A 19,559-nucleotide genomic window follows, 5' to 3' on the forward strand; every position below is an offset into this window, starting at 1 on the left:
AAATGAATAAATAACGTAAAAACTCACAAGCACCACTACGGTAAAAAGAGCAAACTTGAAAAGTTTTTACTCCCAGTAAAAACCTCCAAATCAATTAAAACTAAAAACATATTTCGATAACCGATAAATCCTCCACCGCTCGCTCAGACTTCGCGACAACTTTTAACAACATGAACGTTTTAAACGATAAAGTTTTAGAAACTCTCAAGTGTCCTTCTTGTTTTCTTTACATGAAAGGCCCGATTTACGTTTGTCTCTCAGGTACAAACCAAACTCGGTAAGGCTTATCTTTACAAGTTTGCATTTCAGGACACAGCATCTGCAGATCCTGCTGGATGGCCAATTCATGTCCGGTTTGCAAACTAGCTCTTACCGACACTCGAAACTTCTCTTTAGAAACCGTGAGCACGATAGTTTACTACCCTTGTAATAATGTGGAAAGCGGATGTCAACAGTGTCTGCCGATCGAAGAAATTGACGAACACCATCTTATATGTGATTACAGAAGTTACGCCTGTCGATTAAGCAAATATTGTTCTTGGGAAGGGACAAGGGACGAATTGAAAAAACATTATTTCGCTAAACATGACAACAACATTTTGATTGGGAGGGAGTGTTTTTCTTTGTGGAAACAAGAGAAACCGGACTACACGATTAACGTATGTTGGTCGCTTTGTAAAAGAATTACACAACGTTGATTTACAATTGTTACAGATGATCATGGCTTTTGACGAAATGTTTTATGTTCATGTGAAAAGAAGAAACGATATAAATTATTGGGCGGTTCAGTACATAGGACGATCTGAGGACGTAATTCTATTTTGTTTTGAGGTAAATATAAGTAACTTCATGTATTTTTTGGTAATGCTAATAATACAGTTATTGTTATTTATCTACTGTGAATCGAAAATTACGTATCAACTATAAATTCATTTATTTTCAAAACAGTAATTCAGAGTCATTATTTTTGGAGCAAAAATGGAATGGTAATAAAGCTGTTACGTGAGTGAGGGTGATTAATAAACATTCGAATGGCAAAGTTTTCAATATTTATGTGCTGAATTTGTCAGAGCTGTGAGCTTAGGTTCACCTTTTAATTTATAACACAATTCACGCTATTATATAATTTAAACTGTGATTATTATTAAATTTTGGAAAATTAGCTGTGCAACATAGCATATTATACGTTGTTAATGGTAACCATAATTAATTCAACTTTTTGGTTCATTAAATTCAGTAAATATTTTTATATTGAAATTAAAATTTCAACATTAAAATTCATTGAATAAAGCCGAATTATACGCAGATTTGAATTAACAGGGAGTATCCACGAACTCATCAAAGTCCGTCCATGTCTATCTACATTGATAAATAATTTGCTATTGAATATTTTCTTTGTAACAACTTTCATTATTCAAAGAGCCCAAACAAGGAATGCTAACTAAATTTACAGTAGTTGTCTTATAATTTTATGACTGTTAAAATTATCATTCAGTGACGCTATAGTTATTGATAAAATAATTTCCCACTTTCAATATTTTTAAAACAGATCATTAGTGTCTCCCGTATTTTGTTACAGACAATCCACTTAATTCTAAATCACTTCGTTAAAATTGGCGATGCTATTAACAAGTTAAAATTGTGTTGTTAACGAGATCGTTAATTTTAATGAAGTGATCTAGTATGAGACCGAACATTCGCTTATTAATAAAGATGTCTGTATGCAGTAAATGCTGAATTTGATCACATATTGAACTGTAGTGCAAGTGTTATAGTTTATAGCGATACTCGTCTCCGGGCTGTCGTCCACAACTTTTTTCTTTTTAAATGATACTAGAACATTCATTTGTAGATTTAGAAAACAACTGTTAGATGTTAGTTTGTAGCTGAATACAATTGAAATAAAAACAAAATGCACACTATACAGAATTAACAACTGTCAGTCGCACGATAGCCAGCAGCAACCTTTAGAATTAATTAATTAATAAAGTTAAAAACTCAGTCTAATGTCTAGATTTTAACTTTTGACCTTATTAAAAAAGCAAAACAAATATTAACTCCAACTGTAAAATACAATAGTAATTTAAAATGCTTCTTTGTTCCGGAAGCAAAACTTGAGTTTACGCTAGAAGTACTTTTTCAGCTTTACGTTATGCACTTAATTTCTTTTGTTCCAGGTTCACATTTTCACCGACCAGTTTAACGACAGGAAGTTGGAATTTTCTGAAATTTGTCACGACGACGTTAAAGATGACATTGACGATATAATCGACAGTGGATTTTGTGTAGCCGTCCCTCTGAATGTTTTAGAAACTTACACAAATATGGAAGGAGTTGTGTTTTACAAAATTGAAATTAAGAGAGCGTAATTTTAAAATGTTAATTGTTAGTTAAACAGGTTTTTACTATTTAGTTTGTATTTAAGCTAAAATTTAATAAATGCTTAGTTCCACCGGGAAACGCATAGGAGAATCTCTGCAGTGAGGCACTGTCAAATTCAAAGAACAGAAAGGGATATTTTAATTGAGTATACCCACAGGTGGCGGCACTTGCACTAACGTACCGCTGCATCGATTACCAGGACTATCAGGACTGCTGCGTACAAATGCGACCGGGATTATAGTCCTAATTTAAAGTTCTTAGTAGATTAACTAACTAAACTCGCATCTTGACATGGCAGAAACCACATCCTACACTACTGGAACAATATACCGTTAATAAATGTAAGTAAGTTGTAAGTTTTGATCAAAATTGGAAACAGTTTAACGCATCTCGGCTTACAAGAAAATATACTTTAAGTAAACGTGTTACATTAAATATTTCTCCGAGTGTCGATGCTCGAGTGCGTTTGGGCATTTGTGTCAATCATCTAAAATATTTATCTGATCCGAATGGTGCTCTAGATTTTTCCTGCGATCCCGCCAACCGCAAACAATACAAAGCAGACCAAATTAGAAAAAAAAAACAATATTTTACTCTGATATGTCCCGAAAAGTGGGACAGAGTTTTATGTATATAATAAAATTTTTTAAATTATATGTGACAGTTCTTTTAGATTATGTCTTTCATTTTGTGTTAAACTATTATGACGGTAAGTAGATTTTTTTTGAGAATTATATCTTCATGTTTTATCCAAGCCACAATATTTCTCTTATAAGTGGAGATGTCGACGTGCGATAAACAGCAAATCGAAGATGAAAATCATGTTGTATGAAATAAAATCGACGGCTTTCACAGTCTGAGTTAAATAACACAAGCCACTACTATTTTTAAATTAACACACGTAGGATATCTTGAAAAAAAGTTTGTACGAGCACAAGTAGATTGAAAAGTTTCGATAAGAAAATACATAACGGAATTCCTTAAAATTTTGGTGGGATATTAACAGTTAATCGCAGATCATTAATTACATTGTATTTATTCATCCCATTCAGAAGGTTGAAGGTGCCAAGTCAAAAACATGCAATAGGCCTCGAAAGTTCGATACAAATAATTGTATGATTTTGATTAAAGGGATAATGATCTTTCAATAAGAAATTTAAAAAATGTACATAGCGTTGGGTTTTAAAGTTATTTCAATGATAAAAATATATTTGGTTTTTTTTTCTAAACACATGTCAAAAGGAAATTACGCAAAAAATTGTATCTTGAATAATAATAAAGCCAGTTAACGCCCCCTTGCTTTTAAATGATCACAAAATAGTACGTCTTTAATTTCGAAACAAATCTTCAAACTTGTTCATCTGTCATTACTTTTATGTTACTTTATCATCATTCTGTTAAGTAGAAAATCCAAGTCAAATTTGTCCTGGAATCAACTGCCATTTAATTAAACAATTATCACTGCCAATCACTTTTTCAATTACAAGAGATTAATTTCCTCGAGAAAGTCAAATCTGCTTGCTTGTGACGTTCTTCCTCCCTTAATTGCTCGGCGTTTACACTAGAGCAGGTGAAGTGGAAGTAAGTATTCTAAAACATTTTATCCTAGCAAACATCGTTCAATGTTCAAGAAGGCACACGAACCTGATGAAAGTAATACATAGTGCGTAAATCAAGTTCCTTGGGGTCGTTGCTTGGAACGGATGCCTGTTTGTCAAGAGGATTTAGAAGTTTTAGGCTAATGCAGAGTCTTGAGTGCGAGATTTCACTGAATACGTAAACGAGTTACAGGTGTCAGTTGCTTAGTTTAATGCGAATGTGGTGAAATTTGCTTTAGGCTGAGAAGCACCGTGAAAAATTGCCGATGTGGGCCTGAAGGGCCCGAAATGTAACATTTTTCATGTTCCCTTTGCCTTTTGTGCTCCAACAAAGAGGTACTCTAGGAAACGAAGGAATAAATAATGTGCAATATTATGAATGTCTTGACGCTGCAAAATTATTTTTTCCACGTGCTGAAAAAGGAGTTTTTTAGTGAAACTGATTCTTCAGCGACTTGCTACGTAATGAAGTCAGTAGGTAAATTACTAAAATAAATATTTTATTGTTATCGTCATCAACGTTGTTTATTTGTCTTCCGTAGTTTCGTGCAAGAATTAATTAATTCTGGACGTTAAATTTATCTATAATTTTATGTTGTACGTCCAAACACGCAGAATTTGCTTCGTAGTTAAAAGTTTGTTTGGCGCCGCTGATTAATCGAAAGCATTGTTACGTTATCCCACCAAAATTTCCGAAACTAATTGGAAAATTTGATAGTCCAAACTTAATTCTTTTAGGGATAAAATGTGTATATTATCCGTCGAAATTGTTAGAAAATTTACAACAGACAGACCGTAGACATACATCGACATAAAACTCAGTGTTCATAATTTCGTTAACATAGAACAAAAGCTCTTTTTTTTTGTGTCAGATTTTGGTAGTCTGTTGAACTCTAACTTTGTTGTTTTTAATCAAAAGCCGCAAAATTTCCATTTATGTTACTAAAGCAAAAAAAAGGAGAGATTAAATTATGTATATTCAGAAACACACAGTAAATAAAACACAATTAATACTGTTACATTTTTTTAGTAACAAAAATGCTTACATTTACACACTGGAAGTAAAGCCTGTAAATTATGTACACAAAAGTGCCTTCGGCCTCGAGTCACAGCAAATATCGCATGTATGTCGACGCATATTAAAGATTTGTTTAACTAATTTTTAAAAAGTTTGCACATATTAAGGCACAAATACTTAGTACCCCATCATAACAAATAGGACAAATTTTGGTTATTTTTCTGTTCAGTTATCTGAACTGATATTCAAATTTCGAATTAATCGGTACGCTACTTTTCCAGATTATCACTGCAAAATAATTCCAACAAATTGAGATACTAGAAATGATGTAGATATTAATTGTTAATGATTCACTGCCCCAATTTCAGTTAATTATACTTGGATTTACAATATTCACGGTTACGTTTTGATGAATGAGCCTAAACGTCCTGTGAACTATGAAAAAAATGGTAATGACTAACCAGGAACACATTTACTTTCAATATTTTTTATTTTATCACGACAATAAAACCTGAATTCTTAAAAATAGAACGTTTATCTATTAAGTTAAAATGTTAACAGTTTATCATTCATATTTCCATCAATCATCAACTTTTAGCATACGGTGTTTTAGAAATCTCAGAAAGTTAATCTAATCGTATATTTGTTGATAAATGACAATAATGTTACTAAAAAATGTAGACTCTAGTTTAAAATCCCTTGACTGTAAATATGTACACGGTTTTTGACTTATTCCGTATTTTTTACTTCCCGAACGATAGCTAAGGGAAATATTAATAAGAATCACTTTGATGAATGAATAATCTTGTATTCTTTCCCAAATTTTAGTTATTTATTTATACAACTACGGCAATAATGATAGAGGAAATGTATTGTTATGCCGATGTTTCAAGTCGTCACATTGACCGAGACAACTGGTGGTTTCTGATAATAGAATTAGTTCTCTAATTAATCTGGGGAGAATGTTGCAGCCCAAGGCAACAAGTAATTTCTACACGAAATCGCTTGAGTAAGTTAGTGTTTGTACACAAAATCAAAACATTAATGCAAACTGAAAACATTTTAATAAATTAATTAAACGAAACACGAAAAATATCTTACTAGAATTCCCTTCGTGAGTTTAGTTTGATTTTCCAATTACATTAAAAACTCCGGTGTAGCTCTGTTGTCATAAAAAAATGTTTACCTAGTCCGGAAATAAATCTAAAACTAAAACTGAAATATTATACGTGAACTTGGTGATCTAAGTCGGCAAACTAATCGAAATATAAAAAATATAGACACGTAATTGTGGTTGTGAAACCGTAAGCAGACACTTTGCTCCATATACTCAAAGCTGTTTGTGTACGAACAACCACTGTTGTATATAGGGGATACAGTTCAAATACAAAGTGCACACCCACTTGTGAATACAGCCAAGAAGGATCACATTATCTTCCGAGTCTCCCACTTTAGTTTGGCGGCAGATTAAGTGATTTGAAATTAACTGAAAAAAGGTAGATTTCATCAGAAATAGAATTCACATGTTTTGCATCATTAACCTATTTTGAGATTTTAAACAATTTATCTTAATCGGCATTGGACTTTCATTCAAAGAAATAATTATCCTTTACTTGTATTGTTGATGCCGATGATATTATTTCATTGAAAACATTATTACCCTCATGTGAACAGACCCCAGTATAATATATAAAATTAAAGACGCCTTACTTTGTACTTTCTCATCCTCCATTCTCTTCCACGAAGACATTGTTTTTTCACAACTAAGTCACATAAGTGCAGGTAAAATGAATGAATGAATCGACTAGAATACAAATGAACTTCTAATAGAGGAATGTTGTCTAGGAACCTTTACTTCCGTTATTAACTTTAATTCAGCAATATGTAACAATTATTTTTTGCATTCGACACTTTATGTTTTCGTGTATACAAATAAAATGTGTGCAACATGAAAATTAAAGGAACCTAAATCCTTAATTTGTAAAACTATAAATTACAGATCCTCGGTCGAAACTCGGCGGTTACTAAAGAGCAGAGGTCTAACTGCTCGATTTTGTAAAGAATTTAATTAAGATGTTCGTAAGGTTCGTGTTCGGTGGTAAAATATTAATTCGTTTGTGCTTCTATGTAGGTGTGTAATTGAATTTCGTCATTATGAAATTATTTTATCAAAACAATTAGTCAGGTGAATCTCTGACGAACAATTATTTTTCTGAATACCACTCTGAGATTCATATAAATCTGAAAGCTGTGTGTTACTGTTATCTGTTATAAACTAACGGGGATCTGTAACAATGAGGTTGTTCAAGCATTATTGACCTAAATGACAATAAGATACAAAATTTTGTTATACAAAAACAGTATTCAAGTTCACCCCTTCCCGTCTTACCTTACCCTTCATTCATTCCAAAACAATACGAAGCACACTCTTAATTAATCAAATTTTGGTTTAGATTTAAAATCATATCTATTCAAATTATGGATAAATAGTTTTTATTCCAATTTGCAGCGTATAAAATAAGAAAGCACTGTTTTCGCGAATATCTAATTTCGTGCTTTCTCGACGCTTCACAATCCGTTGAATTTGAAAAGTCGGTCTCCTGTTTTCGTGTATCCGTCGTCTGTCTGTTCGAAATTTTGTTAGATACTTAAACCGCGAAACTACTGGAGTAATTACATATGGTGAAATTTTGATCATGTAGCTGGTAAAAAAAATCTCAATTTGTTCATTCCCATCAAAAAACGTATCTAAAAAAAAAATCCAACTACCATGTTTTACTTGAAATTCCCTTGATATGCGGTTTAATAAAGTACCCATTTTTACTTCCCGAGCGTAATCGAAGGAAGTAAAGTTCCACCATTTGAACAGTACCTAGTAAAATTTTATTGGTATTTCAAAGCTAACCATTAAGGTTGGTTCCACAAAACCATAAATCACAAATTCAATGCAACCCTGGATGTTTCTAGCCCACTATACACCGGCGGCACGCTCCGTTTATTGGCGTCATTATCCGCCTGCATTGTCCGACAATCCCTTACAGTAGCGGTTGTAAAATTTTACTAGGTACGGTTGTAAGGTTCTCGACAAAAAAAGGCCAAATAAAATTTTACTATTTTTTAGAAACATGGATGTCATGACTGAAAAATTATTAAATAAATATATCTATCAAAAATAAGAGAATGACATTATGGAAGATTTGCGTTGAAAAAGAAAACTTTTATTTCTAAAAAAATTACCAAGTTCTGTCTACATAACTTTAGACGGAATATACTATAAAACATTAAATGCACACTTGACTTTGTTCAAAATTTTCCGACTAGTGAAGAGAATATGTTTTTTCTATTCCAGTACCTAAATTTCATTTTAAGTTATCATATTAAACGCGCCAACTTAGGTTTTAGATACGATTTTTTTAGGCCACGAGCTGAAATTAGCCGTGCTGTTTTTAGTTACGGCCTGAAGTTGGTTCTTGCCAAATTGACAGGTTGTACATTTTGACACCTTGATATCTGTTGGATTTGTTTTAAAATGGAACCTTGTACTTTGCAACCACTAATTTGCTGCCGACCAAATTAAAATAATTTGATATATTCTTGGACTTATATTTACTACTCTTAAAAAACGATACTGGTTTCAATTTGTAGAAAAAGCAAATACATATACTTGTATTCATTTTTGTTATTGATTTACTTGTAAGAAAATAGATATTGTTACGTTTAATCGGTGAATAAAATCGGTGTGGGTTAAACTCAACAAATTATTTCCTAATAACTCAAATTACACGACTGATTATTACACAGTGATTATGTACAAAATAATTCCGCCTCTAGATTTCTCTGGAGCACCCATTCGCCACTTCCGCTTCCAGGCTCTTTTTCGGCCGCCGTCATGCAACCATGAGTCATCGGCAACCCATAGAACCCATAGGCGTCGTACCGGAGCGGCGTATGGGTTTATTTCGTAACAGTATAATGTAACACGTTTAAAACCTTTCTAGACATTCGTTTTTTAAACACTCGCTCCTCTTGTAACTAATGAGGCGTTTGTTAAATAATTACTAATACTACTATTTTCTTACAAGCAAATTAATAACAAAAACGAATACAACAGATTTCACATCATTTTCGTCAATTTCAGACAGATACCCTTCCTTCGATACGAAAATGTACTTTGCCAAGTAAAGCTCGCTTGCAACTTACAATGATACTACAAATTATTTCAAAAACTGCATATTTTGCATTAAAAAAGTATATGTATACTGAAAAATATGCTCCCAAATTAATTTAATATTTTTAGTTCGTAAACAAACTACATATATTGTAAAGGGTCAATTTGGCGGAATCACGTGTTTTCTCGACGTTTCAGAACCCTTAGAGTATGAAAAGGGAGATCTTTATTTTATCTAAGAAACTGCATTTGTTTGATTGTACTCGTATTTCGGAGACAATATACTTATTTAAATAAATACCTTTGGATCCTTTTTTTCAATTGCTTACAGCTGGAATATGACGTTTAAAAAACTGGTCTACAATTACTGAGACAGAGCTCCCTTGGCTCGGAAGTGCAGTCTAAAAATTCGGCTTTTTCGAAAACTTGTGTAATTTGGTTTTGCGAAATTTATTTACAATAGAAAAGGTTTTAGGGTCGTAAATAACATGTCCATTGCAGCTCGACCGGCTGTTGTGGTTTCGTTGAGGGGCGGCTTTCACTAAATATGAAAATCCACCACTCACTATTTCTTTACTACCTGCAGCCGCTGAGGGTTCCGAAATAACCACTCGCTTTGAAAGCCGGTCCTGTTAAATATGAGGAAGAAATGTTTAGAAGACGATTTATTGCCAACCGGTAAGCTTAGTGCGAACCGTACAAAGGGGGTATTTATTTGCGGTCAACTATTTTTATGATGGTCATATAACGTTATACCTTTTGGACAAGTATAAGTGCGGTTCTGTTATCCCAAGTTTGAGAGACAGCCCTCTTTGTCTTCATCCGAAAGCGATTTTATGGTCCACCTACCGCTTAGCTAAAAGTCAAGTCAGTTTTCCAGGTAGTTTTACTCTCTTATTTTGAAAGCAGCTATTATTTGGATTTTTTGAGGAGAAAATTTGAATATTTAGGGTAAAAACTCAAGGCGTATTCATAAACCACAAGTACAAAAGTATGTTATTTGATAAAATTCAATAACATTTACCAAGCAAAATTTTGCAGTGACTGCATCAAATTATTCATGGGGATGATTAGACAAACTTTGCTTAGTGTTTTACCAGATATTCCTAACACGCATATAAAATTTTACAACAATCGTTTCGGAGATTAAAATTAATTTCTAAAATCTGACACAAACCGGACAGACAGACGGAAACGGGAGACCTATTTTTTTCATACTCAAGGGGTCATAAACGTGGTGAAAACATGAAAAGTAGGCATTCGCCGGATGGACTAACTATTACAATATTTCCTTAGCTTACGGGAAGTAAAAACATTTATCTTATAAATTGATTCATTTTATCGATTCTCTGAAACAACTCCTCCAGTTTCCCTGAAATTCTGCGTACTCATTTACGTTATAATTAATGTTACACTGCAAAATTAGCATTAGTATGTTCATCTCAACCAAAAAGTTGATGATATCACCCCAGAAATTACTAACGAAATGAATACGCCCTGACATGCAAACGTCGTATTTGTCGTGCTTCAGACGCGAAAAGTTATCTGTACATAAATTTGCACATTTATTTAATTAAATATTTAATTAAAGGTCCAAACTTTGTATTTTACAAGTTTACGAACTTATTTGAAGTTCCTGTTTGTCACCAACTATAATGTGTTTTAAGATATGTGCAAAACAAGCACACAATCATCACTTTTTACTTTCCATTTTAAACACATCTAGTTAATTTTTGAGTTACACTCTTTATTATGCGCTCCATTTATTTTAAAATTAACAGATCTGATAATTTTCAAAATAATAACTCGTGTAGGAAAACTGATACTGTAATAAATCGTGTCGAGCTTGGTTTTATGGACATGTGTGATTTTTATTCTAAGCGATTCAAAAGTTGGAGTAAAATTTTTCGTGGGTCGCTCCACAGAATGAAGCCATAGATTTATGTAAATGCGGGAGTTGGAAAGTTATATATTCCACTGGATACCGTTGATAAGTAGATAAAGTTTATACAGAGACGTACAAATGCAAATTACTGTTATCTTTACTAAGTCATAAATTGGGAAGGCATTGCACAATGGAACATGCCGGTTGGAGAACTCAACTGCCCTTGGCAAATAATCAAAAGAAGCATTCCTGCTTTGTTCGGTCAGAACCACCAGTCTTTTTAATTTCAAATACGGTCAACTTCTTTTATGCATAGAAAGAGGTAGCAGTTGGAGGGTGGAAATGTAAAGCTGCGAATAAAAGACGAAGTCACAAACGCCCGAACCAAACAAGTCAAGTGTTACGGACAAAAATAGACGAATGCGTTTAATCGTCTAGGAAATATCTGTGAAAACTTTAGTAGAAGTTTTTCCACGTGGACGAAAGCGCCGACTCAACGGATAAAATATACATTGGTGCATTACGATGAGCTACGAGTATGTGTAATGACTCCATGATAAACGTGTTGGCTTAATAACTTTATCTGGCAAGTTGCCAAGAACCCTTGCAAGTTTCCGCCAGTAAATGCCGTCGGATGGCTTTCTTTATAAAAAGTTAGCCTAATTACCCAGTCTAAAATCACGTTACATAAAGTATATCCAGTCTGTGCTTTCAAATAAAGGAAATAAATTTTACCGACTGTGAGTTTTAAAAGTTGGTAATTAGCACATCTGTGCTTTAGGTTATAACATTAATCGTACGTAATGGCCAAACATGAGTCACGACCATTTTGTATAAAATATTAACTTTTCAGCGATTTTAAATAGAGTTTAGAGATAAATTCAGATGTCTGCTGCAGGTTAAATGAAAATACTATGACCTTACAAATTTATTTACTGTGCGTAAGCTGTTCGCCGTTCGTTGAATATTTAGTGTTGTATAGCAAATTAGTTAACTTTGGTATTTGAGTAAAGTATACATTATTGAAATTACCATCGGTCGATGTTAACAAATTTCATGAATACTCAATTATTAAAGATACGTGTATATCACATAACGATAATATATATGAATTATAATTAATGATATCATTACAGTTTGGTGGCACTATTTAATATTATAGTGTTCATATAAATCTAGGGTCAGAAAACATAATATGGAAACAAAAAGGTTGCAGACACTATACTTCCGATGTTGGAACAAATCTATCACATATACGAAATCAAAAAGTTATCTACCCTTCAAAATCATCGTTTGGTTGATACGATTTTTAAAATGTAATCGGGATATTTCATTAATTGTCATGTTATAATCTACAACTGTGTAATTGACAGGCAGCACAAGAGTTACATCTTCCAACCATAATATGATTTTCATCCTAATAAGCTCCTACGCCAGGTTTAATAGTTATTTATGTATTAAGGGCATAATCAGGGAGATTGTGGCACGAGGGAATGTTTAAAGCCCGACGAAGGAGGGCTTTTAATTTCCTGAGTGCCACAATCGACAATTATGCACGTGGTACATACAACGTTTTATTCTATTTTAGTTTATAAACTATTTTTAACGAAATATTGAGTATTTTCGGCAAGACTGTGTGAATTGTGCCGATGCGAATTTTAATACATAGCTGGCTATTATTTTGATGTTGTTATGGATACCACGTTGATTATTTGATAATTCGTTTTTCAAAATGTAAATTAAAGAAGCGGAAAACGTTTATTCAAACGAAAGTTTAGAAGAATTTGAAGTCGGTCAGGTAATGATTTGATAAAATATTGTTTTTCCAACTTAAGAAAAACGTTGAATATCGAAGCGTGTTTGAATAATTAATTGATTAGAGTAAATGAACAATCAATTGTTGCTTAGCAATTTTTGACAGATTTGTGCTAAAAAGGCCAATTTAAGCCCGCATTTGGGTGCTTATAAATAAGATTATGGTTCTAAAATAGAATAAATACATTTATGTGACTAATTAACGATTTTCTAATACTGTAAGAATGATAGCAACTGAACTAAATATTGTAGAAATCGTTTTTACTTCGTGGGCGATTACTAATAAATAGCTAGAGGAAGTACTGTAAAGGTTAATTTTACCAGTGCGTAATTTCATGTTTTCTTAACATTTTACGGCTCGTAGAATTTAACAGCGTGGTTTCTCATTACTGTTTATCTCCACTTTGAATAGGTAATGTTCGAAACTGCGGTACCTAACATTAATCTGAAACTTCAAGTCTACCGTAAAAAAATAAAAAAAAAGCTCAAATCTATCTGACTCGTACAAAAATTAATTACTGCTCAAAAATTTTCGAAATTTGTTGAGTCATTACAAAATTAAATTTATATATCCAATTATCCATGCACCCAATGAAGGGGCAAATCAAGTTATTGTTCTTATTATTCCTTACAAAACAAACTAAACCCTACAAAGACTCGAATGGTGTTAACCGCAAGTTAAACAGTCTTGGAGTTACGTCCCGTTGAATTTGAAAAACGCTCTTTTGAATTCATACAATGAATAGGTAGCAACAAGACGCCTTAAAATTTTAATTTTGCACAATATAAAATGAAATTACAACATGTGGTTTCTCAATAGATGAAGGAAACAAACTGCACACTCATAAAAGTTATGCAGCAACAAATTATCAGTCTATAAAAAAACTATGCTTTGAATATAAGTTGTACGGCTCAAAACTCCCCAAGGAACAATTCAATTTGTGTTTGTTTTCATCCTTTCACTAAAAAAATCGCTCCAAAACGTTGTAGCAAATAATTAATTATCTTCTACCTTGAAACGCCCAAGTGATTGAATTTAGGGTTTACCAACCACCACTACTTAAACTGTAATGTAATTTTCCTATAAATTTGATCAATCTAGCAGTAATGTATCTTGGCGTATTGGTGTCTCCACAAGGCCATATGGGAACGAAAGGATACACAAAAGCGAATTCATCTAATCAGAAAATGTTTATCTAAGTTAAAATATTCTGCTAATACGAAACTGAAATACTTATTTGAACAATAAATGTACACAATCTCTTAATTCACTACGAAATTAAATGCATTATTTATCATTTCGAACGAGAAGTGTTTGTTCTAAAATTCTCCAAGATAACGTAAATACATCAACAAAGGCGTATATAAGAAGAACCAAGAAAAACAAAGAGATTAACGAAATTGCATGTATTTGGACGTCGATAACATCATTGTTACGTTATTATTGCTTTGATTGATTAAATTTATGACTCTTACGTACTGTAAAGCTATTATTTTTCACTAAATTCAGTTATCAGGTTAATCAGAAAATGATAAATGCAAATTAAGCCGAACAAAATTAAGAAAGGAAATTTATATTAAAGAAACGACTTCTTCGACGCATGCCAACAGCACGTGCCTCAGTTAATAAAATTCTCGTCGCAACATTGTAAGTCGAAATTTCTGGAGTCTACGACTTAAACTGTCGCGTTTATCATAATTAAGAAGGTACATTAGGGTTTGCTTCAGAACAGGTAACATTATAGAGGTTCACGTCCACAAAGCTCCGAATCCTGTGATTAAAGCATTCCGTTGTTAAATATGGTAGCAGATGCATTTAATGTGGCTGTTTTATGGAGATTGCTGATTGCTTAAGTGTTATTGATAACAACGGCATGAAATGAAAAATGTTCGTAAAAGAGACACCACCACCCGGCACCTCCACCCAACTCTTAATAACTGCTGACGACAATTTAATTTTATATACCCGTAAAACCAGATGATTAATGATAGCAATACCTGAAAGTAAAGTGTCGAAGAGGAGGATTTCAGAAAAGCTACGTATAGCCATAAAACAAAACAAAGAGTTAGGTCTAGACAGACGGCGAAGCTAAGCGTTAAAGCTCTCTCAATTAAGCTGATGGAATATATAAAGTTAGCTTCAGTATTTTTTAAGTGATACTGACTTGAACAGAATTTGGAAGCGAAAATTGTGACGGCATAAATTGCGTCTGTATACGGACGCCGGAAACTTTAAACAGTGAATGTTCGTTCGTTGGCTAAATTTGAGGCTCATTTACTTAGAAAATCTGAGTAATTCAAGTACAATTTGTTCTTTTTTCCAGTAAATTGAACTGTGATAATGACTAATAAAACCCCGTATTAAAGACGAGAAGGAATGATAGAAAAATCGATTTTCGAACTTCATCACATGAAAGTAGAATAAATACCCACGAACGAGACGCAGTTCTCCCAGATAATAAGAATTTGTCACGAGTTTTGAGGATGATCACTCCCGCAATGCGACACCTTCAACTTTGTCCTGCGAGGATACACAAAGCTACAATGTTGTACAAGTTTCCTGTTTGGTTATTTCCTCAATTTGCTGATTCGACATCGCTCCTTGTAGACTTTTCTTTAAAATGTTTTTCTACGAAGCAGACAACTTTTATTAGTCGGGACAACGACAGTTTAATAACTTTCTACCATGTAAAAATAACATGACGTTTCGATTTGAATGGCATGATGGATGAAGATAGTTCCACAAGTTGTTGCATAAATGTACTTGAATATCCCAGATTTATTAATTACATTCGTTGCATGCGCTCAGGCGCGGATCCAGGGGGGGGGCAATGGGTGCAATTGCCCCCCCCCTGACACACGACCGAGGTACTTTATTTTGACCAATTTCAAAATTTTGAAATCATATTTCATTTTGTAATTACAGTACAACCTCTATAATCCGAACTCACGATTGTCTCAACATCCAGTAATCCGAACAGAGTCTATTTGAAGTCGATGCCTCTTTAATCCGAACAAAAACTCTGCAATTCGAACTGAACTTGAAAACATGCATCTACTTCCAAAAATGACGCAAGATCTTTCTGCATAAATGTTGTATGGAATATTTTGAAATTTTTAAAAATTGTGATATTTCAAAGCACTAAATTAATTAACTAATTCTGGAGAAACGGATGAAGTTATCGGAGACCCGAAATCTACAAGAGAAAGTATTTGGTTAAATTTCGAAAATCGTCGAAAATGGGTCGAAATTTGCATGAGAAAAATTTCATTTTTGAAAAATTTTCCTAAAAATTGTGAAAAAATTCAGGGATATATATCCTGACGTGCTGAAGTTTGTTTTCAGTTGTGTATGAAGTTGTTATTCAATTCCCTTTCAGATTTTTGCGAAAATTGCTGATCCGAACAAATCGTTAATCCGAACACACCTTTTTCCCAATTAGGAATTAGGATTATAGAGGTTCTACTGTACACTATACGTGTAATGAAAAGAACCAAATGTCACGCATGTTATGTGAAAAAGAGTATACTAGCTAAAATTTTATAATTTTTTTTTGTTTATAACGAATTTCTGGTAGTTAGGTAAAATCACACAAAAATTGCCCCCCCCCTGAACGAAATCCTGTATCCGCGCCTGCATGCGCTATTCCTTCTGCTTGCAGTTGATGTATAAACCTATTTGCTACGGTAATCAATACGTTTTAGGATCAATTGATAATTTAGAAACACCAACAAAAGTTTGTGGCGCAGCATGCTGTTCAATAAATGAAGCCAATCAAAACTCTCGCTACTGTTTACGAAAAATCTTATTGACCCTATTTCTGGGATAATTGCAAGAGAGAAGATTCGCTTCCCAAACAGTTTTTGTTTAATTAAAAGACTGGTGTTTTCTTATACCCATTTGATTAATGCTACATAAATTTACTACTCCTCTTATATTTTTTGTAAAACAAGCAAAGGTATTTTTTTGTAAGAACACCCACATATTCGACAAGGTTGAATTGAGTTTTCAACTCTCACACTGCATAATTACATGCTTGACAAAATATTATTAAGTTCTCTCAGGCGATGTTCCTTTGATTTTGTATGCAAATAATTCTAGAATTAATTATATTACACAGAGTGTAATGATACATCTGATGTATGCACTCTAAAGACTAATATCTATGCTGGTGTATTTGAACTGCATCTGCATCAAATTAAGACTTGACAGTTGAAAACAAAATGTATTTATTTCAACCTGCTACATTTGCACATAATAATGACAACATGAATTCTATTTTTTTTTCCTTTCCTGCATACTAAATTTACTAAACTTTCTCACTGCTACCTTATGAGCGAGTATTTTTTTGAAACTAGTGATTCTGTTGCAATGTCCTAATATTTAAAAAATGACCTTTATTTAAAGTGGAAAATTGCACCTTTAAATTACGCACTGATACTTTTTTTTATCATACAGATTCTGCGATTTGTCGGTCCAATTTTAATTATAAAAATTATAAAGTTACAACTGCTAATTAAACTCATTTGGAATCAGGAATGAATTATTTGTTGCCGCAATTTAGACCTTATTTACCTCACTGAAGGAATCTTGTATAACAAACACTGGAAACTGCAATTACCTGGTACGATTCAGGTGAGCCTATGGATTAGCTTTGCATTTGCGTCAAGTAGGATTAGACTCATGGCGGGTAAATTAAGAATGAAATTTTTAACTGTAATAAGGGTACAATTTTGAAACAGTATCTTATTATGATTATTATAACGTTTTTTAATACGTTATATTTCCTTTGCTAAAACACTGGCTTTTTTTTTAAGTAGAAGTACTTGTACCTTCTTAGTTTTTGGTATAAAGTTACCTTTAAATATAAGACGGATTAAGCAGACTGTGTTAACTGGATATAATGTATTTATAATGTTATTTATTCTGTTAGATGTAGTTTTAGGTAACTTGATAAAGAACCGCCATCTGGCCTGAAATGTAAGAGAAACCGCGTCCAATATTATACAGGGTGTTTCTTTTATTTGATACAACCCCTGTAACTTTTTTATTCTTAAAGATAAACCTGTAGTTCTTTGAGCAAATATATCATTTTAAAAGATCTTTGTGATGGCAACCTCACATTTACATTATCACTTCCGGTAGAACCGGAAATGACATCAACTTTATTTTTTTTTATGAAACCCTAGGTATATTTTTTCATAAATGGAAAGACTGATTTTTTCTAAAAATCACAGGCAACCAATATTTCTAAAATCAATACTTAATAAGTTATTAAATAAAATACACGAAAAATTCATATTAATTGATGACAATCTAGTAGCTTGAAAAATTGACACTCATGTCATTTATTCACATAGGTGATCTTTTAAAATGATACAAATTTGGTCAAAGAACTATATGTTTATTTTTTTAAATAAGAAAATTTCGGGGGTTGTATCAAATAAAAGAAACACGTGGTATATTGTTATCAATAACCTGCTTTAGAAAGAGTTTGTTCAAAATTGTAATTAGACTAGTTGTAGAGAAGTAAATACGTAGTGATCTCCAGGTTTTTGTTTCAAAACTAGGAGAGACTATTTTCTGATGTCCATCACTTATTATAATTTGGCATAAATGGGTATAAAGAAGAATGAATTTTTGTAAGGTTTCACGAGATATCTTCATTTTTTATAACAATTGCTTCAATTTTTGGTACACTGGCCGGGAGGTAGCCCACAATCCATTTGGTATGTAAAAAACAATGAATACATCGTATGATAAAAAATTACTGTCATCAGGGTAGACCATGAAAATGGAAATGCACATCTTTACTTGATACGGAAATAGATGAATTTAATATTTCCTGCGCTTATACAGTAGGCACTTATATTTAAATTCTAACCTCAAAAAAACCTTTATATGAGGGGGTAATTTATGAGTTAAAAATTAGCCTTTTTTCAAATTTAAGGTGACATAACTCCAAAACTGCAAAAGAATCTTCGTTGCCGTTTGAAGCATTCGATTCCTTGAAGCTTTCTAGTTCTACAAGCAAATTTTTAGACTTGTTCTGTTTAGTATGTAGAAACCAATATATATGAAAATATCATTTGTGAGTTAAAAACAGTTTTTTTTTCAAATTTAAGGCGACATAACTTCAAAACGGCAGAAGAATTTGCATTGCGGTTGAATGCATTCGAAATTTTCAGACATTATACTCGATCTGTTTAGTATGGAGACAAATATATAGAGAGAGTTGTAATTTTTGAGTTAAAGAACAGTCTTGTTTTAAATTTAACCACACATAACTCATGCAGGTACCTCATTAATGTTTGAAGCATTCGATTCCTTGAAGCTTTGTAGGTACTGAAAAAATTTTCATCACATTGAAATCGATTGTCAAGATTCGATGGTAACTCAAATGTACTTAGTCGAGAAACACCCGTTAGTGGTCTAACTCTAATGGATAACGGAAATTGTGCTACCGTAAGCTTTGGATCCTGGAGGCACTGAGAGTCGAACCTCTATAACAACAATCCCGTTTCAGGTTTATTAAAGTCTGAAATTCATAAAATATTTACATCAACATCGTATTCTAAACATCAAAGAATTCGTTAAGCTGATTGCGCAGCTCGGGAATTTTATCAGTTTTGCTACTTTCTTCTTACCTTTAGTCGTGTTTCTTTTCAGAATTAATTTTTTTAATTCTTCAG

General features: G+C 32.8%; 2 protein-coding genes across 5 annotated transcripts in view; one reads left to right on the forward strand and one right to left on the reverse strand.

The window, feature by feature from the left end:
• Positions 1 to 19,559, reverse strand: part of Trpm (Transient receptor potential cation channel, subfamily M) — a 111,975-nt gene that overhangs the window by 56,934 nt on the left and 35,482 nt on the right. The window lies entirely within an intron of this gene.
• Positions 312 to 2,706, forward strand: LOC135133910 (E3 ubiquitin-protein ligase sina-like). The gene is made up of 3 exons (XM_064062458.1): positions 312 to 659; positions 715 to 831; positions 2,178 to 2,706. The coding sequence occupies exons 1-3, from the start codon at positions 336 to 338 to the stop codon at positions 2,367 to 2,369; spliced, it is 633 nt and encodes a 210-aa protein (XP_063918528.1). The 5' UTR covers positions 312 to 335; the 3' UTR covers positions 2,370 to 2,706.

The sequence above is a fragment of the Zophobas morio genome, unplaced genomic scaffold, assembly GCF_036711695.1.
Source record: "Zophobas morio isolate AGI-343-1 ecotype UQ-CSIRO unplaced genomic scaffold, CSIRO_AGI_Zmor_V1 ptg000023l, whole genome shotgun sequence".
Lineage (NCBI taxonomy): Eukaryota > Metazoa > Arthropoda > Insecta > Coleoptera > Tenebrionidae > Zophobas > Zophobas morio.

Coding starts and splice junctions, on each gene's coding strand:
- LOC135133910 (XM_064062458.1), top strand. CDS start 336: ATGGCCAATTCATGTCCGGTTTGCAAACTAGCTCTTACCGACACTCGA. Junction 660..714: donor AACCGGACTACACGATTAAC/GTATGTTGGTCG, acceptor CAATTGTTACAG/ATGATCATGGCTTTTGACGA. Junction 832..2,177: donor TAATTCTATTTTGTTTTGAG/GTAAATATAAGT, acceptor CTTTTGTTCCAG/GTTCACATTTTCACCGACCA.